Source organism: Macrobrachium rosenbergii, chromosome 23 (genome assembly GCF_040412425.1).
Source record: "Macrobrachium rosenbergii isolate ZJJX-2024 chromosome 23, ASM4041242v1, whole genome shotgun sequence".
Lineage (NCBI taxonomy): Eukaryota > Metazoa > Arthropoda > Malacostraca > Decapoda > Palaemonidae > Macrobrachium > Macrobrachium rosenbergii.
In genome coordinates this window covers 25,913,495-25,923,494 of record NC_089763.1, presented here as the reverse complement: position 1 = coordinate 25,923,494, position 10,000 = coordinate 25,913,495, and the positions used below count along the sequence as shown (strand labels likewise).

The following is a 10,000-nucleotide window of genomic DNA, read 5'->3' as shown; positions in this document are numbered from 1 at the left end:
TCCTAGGAAATTAATTAAGGCCACTGGATGTCAATGGCATAAAAAGGAAGATTCCACTGTTTACGTACTTTGAGAGAATGAGATGAATGGTAAAGAACGGCAAATAATTATAGAGATAACATGAAAAAATGTGAAAAGGGTCTGGGATACCAGAAAAGATTGATTTTTGTGTTTCAATGCGTTTTGCTCAGGTAGAAATGCTTAGAAAGGAAAAGGACAAATGAGGTATTCAATTTCAGAAGTACTGAGTTGAAAGAGAGTAGAGGATCGTGAAGTTACTGTAAATGGAATAACAGAAATGAAAGAACAGACTAGCCTTTGCAGAGAGAGAGAGAGAGAGAGAGAGAGAGAGAGAGAGAGAGAGCATCCTGGAAATTAAGTTAATATCATGAATGAGAGAGAGAGACAGAGAGAGAATATCCTGGAAAATAGGTTAATATCATGAGAGAGAGAGATAGAAGTGCAGGAATATCCTGGAAAATAAGTTAGTATCATGAATGAGAGAGAGAGAGAGAGAGAGAGAGAGAGAGAGAGAGAGAGAAGAGCTTTTAAGTATTTATTTGGGCTAGACATTTAATTGAGTTTGTATGCATTCATAAACCAAATTGGCTAGACATAACATTAGTCTAATCAGCGTTGGCTCTCTGTATGCATTCATAAACTCATATCTCATCTTAATCTATTTTGTTATCTTAGCCAATTTCTTATAAACTTGGATTATCTCTGATAAATGTAACAACGCTTGCAAAGGCTTTATCACCTTCTCTCTCTCTCTCTCTCTCTCTCTCTCTCTCTCTCTCTCTCATATATGAAAATATGAATGTGGCCTATATTATCTTAAATATATATATATTTCATATATATATATATATATATATATATATATATATATATATATATATATATATATATTTATAATGACGTATATATATATATATATATACACATGTGTATATATATATATAATGTATATATATAATATATATATATATATATATATGGCATATTACTATATATATATATATCATGGATATATTAAGATTGATCTTTCTTGTTATACATTTATATCCTTGAGGTTTCATATAATGTTCGCATATAATTACATCTTCAAGGGCTATATAAAATAGACAAAAACAACACATAATTAGCATAAAACTCATAACATAATTTTTGACACGCAAAACTATACATTTTTAAAATTTATAGATAATATTATAAATATATACAAAAGTAAGATATTGTATTGGACCAACCTTTATACAAGAGTAAAAAGAAACACATATGGAAGGAAATTAAACAATAAAAAAAAAATTTAAATGAATATAAATACGTCTCCAAGACAAGAAAATATATATATATATATATATAGGGCTGTTGACGTATTAATATATGTATGTTTATATATATACATATGTGGGAACTGGTTGGTATATATAATATCAATAACGACTCTAAAATGGGTCATTCTAATTACAGGTGTTGGGTGTTTGCCCGGTGATTTTAAAATCTCTATTTTCAATGTGTTTACAGCCATTAGCGTGAGCTCTTATATATATACTGGAATATTCTGCGTTCGTAAGTCTGCTGCCTGTCCGGAAACTGACTCCTCTATGACAGTCGATGTTTACCTCAAGGAGACCACTTGTGTGGCTCCCGCATAAGTCCCGGAGTTACACCTGGGGCAAGTATATTTATATGCCACACAAGAGGACATGAAAGGGCACAGACAATCCTTGAACTGAAACAGAGAGCGGATAGTTATACATACATACAACATACAAACACATACCTATACTCTGGAGAAAGGAACATCAGGGAACATCATACTTGACTCCCCGGCCCAGGTCCCATCCAGCCTTTGAAGAAGCCGGAAGAATGGCCAGAACGGAGCAGACTGTGACCCAGGTCTTATAATTATAAACTGGCGGTGGCATGTTTAACGCCCCTGCCATTCGGCTTCAGGCCGCACGAAGAATGAGTGAACTTTCCCACGGTCAGGTGCGAGCTAAGCGCCTTGCGTGGAATTGTGTGTTCGCTCTCTCTCTCTCTCTCTCTCTCTCTTGATATTTACTTACACTTTCCAGGCTATTCTCTCTCTCCTCCTCTCTCTCTCTCTCTCTCTCTCTCTCTCTCTCTCTCTCTCTCGCTTGTAAGGATACTAGTTCTTTTTTTCTCATGTAACTTGTTCTCCAAGAATATTATTTCATAAATTTTGGGACTCATTATTTGCAGATTTTAATGTTGTTCACATGTTTCTTTTATTACATACTTATGATATATAAATAAATTATATATATAAATATATATATATATATATATATATATATATATATATATATATGTATATATATATACAGTATACACATATATATATATATATATATATATATATATATATATATACTGTATATTATATTAATATATATACTGTATATATAATATATATATACAGTATATATATATATTAATATATATATATATATGTATATATATATATATATATATATATATATATATATATATATATATATATATATATATATATTATACATATACAGGTCTGTTATCCCGGTAAGTGAAAAGTACATTTCTCTAACATTAAATCTTCTGAATTTTCTCTCGCAAAATCTGCTTCTAATTCAGCCCCATCCAGGCGAAACGTAGATGACCGCACAGAGCCAGATTTTATACATCGAGGCGTGAGAAAAAATCTGAAATGTCATTATGAGAAAAAAACTAAAAAAAAATAAATAAATAAAGAAAAACCTAACTAATATTCCTCCCAAAGAGCGTGTACCATAAAAAAAAAAAACGTTTCCACACAATACCACATTTCTATTATTTTTTTTTTTTTTTGTCGTGCCGTGAGCACGGAAGGTCATTACAGCGAAATGAAAAAAAAAATAAAATAAAAAATGAAGCAAAAGAAAGAACTTAAAAACAAAATAAACGAGAGAAATAAATAGCAGCGCTGAAGACCTGCTGAAATTATGAATTTTTCGTAATGGAAAGCACGAAAAAAAAAGAAATTGAAAAAAAGAATTTTGTTACGAGGAAAAATGAGCTGGAAAAATGAGTGAAATTTCGCGACAGAATTAGAAATGTAGATTTTGTGTGTTGAAGATGAAATGACAAATGACAAATATGAATGTTAAGGCAAGTTTTTAGGTTGGTTATTATTATTATTATTATTATTATTATTATTATTATTATTATTATTATTATTATTATTATTATTTCATAATCTCATAATAACACAGTCACTAAAATGGTGAAGAAATTATTATTATTATTATTATTATTATTATTATTATTATCATTATTATTATTATTATTATTATAAAAATCTCATAATACCACAGGCACTAAATGGTGAAGAAATTTATTATTATTATTATTATTATTATTATTATTATTATTATTATTATTATTATTATTATTATTCAGAAGGTGAACCCTATCCATATGGAACAAGCCCACCACAGGGGCCACTGACATGAAATTCAAGCCCCCCCCCAAAAAAAAAAATACGTCGTTCATTTCAAAGAGGTAACAGAAGGTAATAGGAATCACAGAAAAAAGATATCAGTTATTAGAAACGAAAACAAATAAAATGTAATAAATAAATAGATAAAAATGTAAGTACATTATAAAACAAATAAAATATGAGCCGAAGTTTCTTCGGCGCAATCGAGTTTTCTGTACAGCCGCTACAGCGTATACTCAAGGCCACCGTAAACAGATCTACCTTTCAGTGGTTTCGGTATAATTGCTGTATGAGTCGCAGGCAAATAAACTTTAACCACGGCCCGGTGGTGGCCTATCCTATATCGTTGCCAGAAGCACGGTTATGGCTAATTTCAACCTTAAATCAAATAAAAACTACTGAGGCTAGATGGCTGTAATTTGGTGTTTGATAATTGGCGGAGTGGATGATCCCAAGCATACCAGGTTTTCAGCCCTCTGGCCTCGGTAGTTTAGTCTGAGCCGGACAAAAGGAGCTGACGGGGTAAAGTTCGGACGGACGAACGATAATGGGAACAACAGTTTTCTTTACAGAAAACTAAAACAAGGAGACTTGCTTTAGGGTAGTAATGCATTGCAACTTCGCTTGAAATTTTGAGGTTCCAGTTGGACAACTTCCCCAGGGAAACTGCTCCACCTGGGGCACAGTTAAATGTTGCAAAAGAGAATTCTATGAAATGACAAGGAATTACTGCAGATGGCATATACAGACATCACTACATAACAAAATTACAAGATAATTAGTTATCAATGGAAGAATATGCAAGATGGGTGTTAATCTGATCTCTTGTGAATGTCCACCAATGATAATTAGACAAAATAAATGGAAATATTATTTTCTATTTATAGCGACATAATAAGAAACGCAAGCAGGTAATTTTCCAACCTAAAACCTTAAAAATGAGTGATAGATGGATCATTCAAATTTCAACGAAAGTACTGCGAGAAATAAAGGAAAATATAAATTTACAAGTGATGACGTGAGAATGGCGTAAAATTAAAAATAAAGCTAAGAATAAGATTCATTCAAAATATCTTATATGAAATCAATTATATAAATTCTAGTCACCCTTAAAATCCTGCTAGTGTGCCTAATCACAGATGCAGATCGATTGGTAAGAAACAGACAGGAGTTGCACACGGACTTTATAAATGCAATCTGTTTGTATGTATGTATATATGCATGTATGTATAAATTGTAAATATATATATATATATATATATATATATATATATATATATATATATATATATATATATCTCTCTCTCTATATGTGTGTGTGTGTGTGTGTGTGTGTGTGTGTGTGTGTATGTGTGTGTCTGCACATGCGTATGTATATGTACGTATGCAAATTCACATCTACACTGTACGTGCACAAACAGCCACACAAACACATCTACCTAAGAGCTTAACCAACCAGATCACGCTTCCTAACAACCAAAACGCCCTAAGTGTAACAGCCCCAATTTTATCCTTCTTCAGGATTCGAACGCCACGTCCCGGGGTATCCCCGCTACTCGTACTCCGGCGACCCGAGCAAGGGCGAGCACCACCTCATCATCAAGGGCGTGACCCTGGAGGACGACGGGGAGTACCAGTGCCAGGTGGGACCCACCATGAAGACGAGTGCCATCTGGTCGGCGGCTAACGTCACGGTGATGGGTGAGTGACAGATGGTGTTCGGATTGCAGATGGTGTTATGAAATTCCCAAATGAGTCCTCGTGTACTAAGCTAATGAATGAGAGAGAGAGAGAGAGAGAGAGAGAGAGAGATTCTGTATCTGAGAGAGAGAGGTCAGTTCTCTATTTCCAGGGTTGAAACTGCTTCCGTATTTGAGAGAAATTGCTTCCCGTATTTGAGAGAGATTGATTTCGTATTTGAGAGACTGATTTCGTATTTGTGTGAGAGAGAGAGAGAGAGAGAGAGATTCTGTAGAGAGCGGTCGATTCTCTGTATCTGAAGAGAGCGGAGAGATTCTCTATTTCAGAGAGAGAGAGAGAGAGAGAGAGAGAGAGAGAGAGAGAGGAACTGCTTCCGTATTTGGGAGAAACTGATTTCGTATTTGAAGAGACTGGTTTTTGTATTTGTGAGAGAGAGAGAGAGAGAGAGAGAGAGAGAGAGGGCTGATTCATATTTGCTTGATTCCGTGTTTGAGAGAGAGGGAGGAAGATTTTTGTATCTGAGAGAGAGAGAGAGAGATTCTGTATTTAAATGGTAATGGGCTCTTATGAAAAGGTATTTATTTAACGAGGCTCTTGGTTGGAAAACATCATTAAACAAATTTTTGTAATTTATGATTACATTATATTGCATCAAATAAACACTTAAGTCGTTAATTAACAGTAAATAATTACTGTTGCAGTTAATAATTAATAACATGTTCCCATGCTGTAACAGTGAAACCAATATGTAACAAATAGGTAGGTCTTGTAATCATTTATCAATAATTACTGTAATTGATAATTAATAATTATTGTTGTAATCGATAATTAATCATTACTGTTGTAATCAATAATTAATGTTGTAATTAATAATTAATTATATGTTCTAATGCTGTAACAGTGAAATTACTTTGTATTCATAAATTAACTCTTGTAATTAATGATTAATTACTGCTGTAATTGATAATTAATAAGTAATAATAACTTCTGTAATTAATTACTGTTGTAATTGATAATTAATAAGTAATAATAACTTCTGTAATTAATTACTGTTGTTACTGACAATAATAATTAATAACTTCTGTAATTAATTCCTGATGTAATTAACAATTAATAACATGTTCCAACGTTGTACGGTTAAACTACCACGTATTCTCCTTAACCTTTCAGTTCAATACTACCTCTATTTAGTTTCCAGCCTAATACCGACATACATTCAGTTTTGTAGCTAAACGACTAAATATTCATTTCGTCGCTACAGTGTCGCCCGCAAACGTGTCGCTGGTCGGCATCGAGCCCGGGTCGACTGTGGAAAAGGTCGTCGGTTCGAGCCTGCAACTCCAGTGCCTCGTCTCCGATGCCAGACCGGCGCCCAGCGTCGCCTGGTACAGAGACGGGCTTCTGCTTGACCAAGGTAGGTCACGTGTGTGCGTTGCTGCGTGGGTCAGTTGGCCGCGGCCTGGCCATTTCGTTTGAGAGACAGGGGTTCGAGCTCGGTGTGATTTAGGACTTGAATCTGAGGCAAATGATAAATTTTGCTAAGTGGAATGAAATTTTATCTCGAGAACGTTTCGGCGATTTAAAGAGAGACCGGGGTTCGATCCCCCCGGTCTCTTTTTAAAATTTAATTCCTTAGAGGTAAATGATGTATTTTGAAAAGTATGTGGAATACAATTTTATCTCGAGATTGTAGTCTGTAGTTATCAAATAGGCCCTGGCGTTTCATTGAGAGACCGGGGTTCGAGCTCCGTGTGAGTCAGAAATCTAATTAATTGAGATAAGTGATAAATATTCAAAAATATGTGAAATTAAATCTGATCTCGAGAACGTACTCTGTGGCTAACAAATAGGACATGAAGAAATGTGAAAAGTTTTCCTGAAATAAAAATCTCCAGGGAAGGCTAAAACGTTTACTTGTTTTTCTAAAGGTTTCTTGTATAGGAAAAAAATTAATTGGAAAACACAAACTCCGTCATCTTAAAGTTTCCCTAAAAATAAAATTAACTGGAAAATACAAAACCCACCCTCTATTTTCTTAGAGCTTTCCTGAAGGAAAAATTAACATGAAAAAAAAGCCTTTATGTTTTTTAGCTTTTTCCTGAAGAAAAAATAACAGGAAAGCACAAAACCCCTCAGTGCTTAATTAGAGTTTTCCCGGAGAACAATTACAGGAAAACCCAAAACGCCTTTATGTTTTCAAGAAGTCCCCATGAAGAAAGAATATACCACTGGGTCCTCACTCCTATTATCTTCCTCCTATTATCAAATTCCTATTACCATTTCCTCCTATTATCAAATTCGTATTCCTACTTCCTCCTATTATCAAATTCCTATTCCTACCTCCTCCTATTATCAAATGCCTATTCCCACTCCCTCCTATTATCAAATTCCTATTCGTACTCCCTCCTATTACCAAATTCCTATTCCTACTTCCTCCTATTATCAAATTCCTATTCTCAGTCCCTCCCATTATCAAATTCATATTCCCACTTCCTCCTATTATCAAATTCCTATTCCTACATCCCCCTATTATCAAATGCCTATTCCCACTCCCCCCTTTATCAAATGCCTATTCCCACTCCCCCATATTATCAAAGTGCCTATTCCCACTCCCTCCTATTATCAAAGTCCTATTCCCACTCCCTCCTATTACCAAATTCCTATTCCTACTTCCCCTTATTATCAAATTCCTGTTCCTACTTCCTCCTATTACCAAATTCCTATTCCTACTCCCTCCTATTATCAAATGCCTATTCCCATTCCCTCCTATTATCTTATGCCTATTCCCATTCCTCCCTATTATCAAATTCCCATTCCTACCTCTTCCTATTATCAAATTCCTATTCCCACTTCCTCCTGTTATAAAATTTTCCTATTCCTGCCTCCTCCAATTATCAAATATCTTATCCCTACTTCCTCTATTATCAAATTCCTACTCCCACTTCCTCCTATTACGGAGCAAAGAACGAAAAAACGACCCAGAAATGAATACATTACCCGAAGAGCCAAAGAATCCTAACGATATTAGCATCAGTTAGGCGCGTTTAAAGCCCCGAAGGGAGATGCTGAGAGAGGAAGATTAGACAGGAAGGAATTCCATACACTCAGCAATTAAAGGACTCTTGTTTCAGGATCTTTTCCGCTCATCGCGGAGTGGAGATGATGACGACGGCGATGATTTTACCAGAAACAATTACTATTCCTCATTACGGCGTAACACCCGCAGTAATTAGATTTCTCCTCCTGTGATAAGATTTTTTAACGCCGCATTAATTAGGGCGTAATTAAATCTAGCTTCGCAGCAAGTCAGGTAATTTCCGTCTGCTTCTGGGATGGATTGCTTGGAGCTGAGGAATTGGGAGGATTCCTGTTGTTCTACTGTTCGTCTCCTTTCTAAATCAATCACGATCTTCGTTCAGGATTTACTCCGCCCTTAATGCAATCAGTGCACCTCACGCGGTGCACTGTAGGCATTACTTAAGCTTCTTTGCAGCATTCCTTCGGCCCCTAGCTGCAACCTCTTTCATTCCTTTTACTGTGCCTCCGTTCATATTATCTTTCATCTTACTTTCCTCAACCCTCACCTAACAATTGTTTCGCTCCTGTTACACCTTTAAAAGCTCCTTTACCCTCAATTTTCTTTTCAGCACTGATTGACCTCATAGGTCCCAGCGCTTGGGCTTTGGCCTAAATTCTATATTCTAGTTCCAGTTCAAAATTTATACAAATTATCTTTGATCCACAATATGGCATTTTGAAATCTTTATAAGAATTGTAACCTAAAAATCATTATAGGAATGGAATGGAATATAAAATTTAGGCCAAAGGTCAAGCGCTAGGACCTACGAGGTCATTCAGTGCTGAGGAAAATTAAGAGTAAAAAAAAGGCTTTAAAGGTGTAACAGGAGGATAACCTCCCATTTGCACTATGAAACAACTGTTAAGAGAAGGTAGAGAGTACGGTGGAAGAAAGTGAATACGAACGGAGGCACAGTAAAAGGAATGAAAGGGATTGCACCTAGGGGCCGAAGGGACGCTGCAAACAACCTTAAGTGATGTTTAAAGTGCAACGTGAGAGGAGTACTGACGGCACGACATCCCCTACGGGAATAAAAGTCTTCATATATGACATAAAATTCATACTAGATCTCACCCTGTTTTCGAGTTTAGCCTCAAGGGATGATAAATTCCATTACACTTTTACTTCTTTACAGAGCTAACAAATTCCAACTCATATCAAGCGAATTACAGCTTACAAATGTCTATAATAACATTCGTTTTCATCGGAGGGTGATCTAACGTTGTAGAATCTTTTGCAGCCAGCGATAAACCGTTGGAATTCCCAAGAGCTGGACAGTTTGATATTCTGTAACTAAAAGACTGCGATTATTAAATTCAGTTAATAAGATCCAGTGTTAGTTTTCTGTAAAAGAAAACTATTGATGACTTTTTGTCTGTCCGTCCGCCCTCAGATCTGAAAAACTGCTGAGGCTAGAGGGCTGCAAATTGGTATGTTGATCATCCACCCTCCAATCATCAAACATACCAAATTACAGCCCTCTAGCCTCAGTAGTTCTTATTTTATTTAAGGTTAAAGTTAGCCATGATCGTGCATCTGGTAACGGTATAGAACAGGCTACTACCAGGCAGTGGTTAAAGATTCCTGGGCCGCGGCTCATACAGCATTATACCCGAGACCACCGAAAACTAGATCTATTTTCGGTGGCCTTACTTATACGCTGTCCAGAAAACTTGATTGGGCTTAAGAAACGTCGGCGCATTTTTTACTTGTTTATGATGAAAATAGGAAGA

At 35.5% G+C, this 10,000-nt stretch overlaps 1 protein-coding gene across 1 annotated transcript in view; it reads left to right on the top strand.

Annotated features, from left to right (window-relative positions):
* LOC136851395 (nephrin-like) overlaps nucleotides 1-10,000 on the top strand; it is a 153,958-nt gene that overhangs the window by 139,066 nt on the left and 4,892 nt on the right. Inside the window, exons 3-4 of the mRNA XM_067125472.1 lie at nucleotides 5,009-5,188; nucleotides 6,450-6,602. Of these exons, the coding sequence (XP_066981573.1) occupies nucleotides 5,009-5,188; nucleotides 6,450-6,602 (333 nt within the window). The remainder of the gene's footprint in view (nucleotides 1-5,008; nucleotides 5,189-6,449; nucleotides 6,603-10,000) is intronic.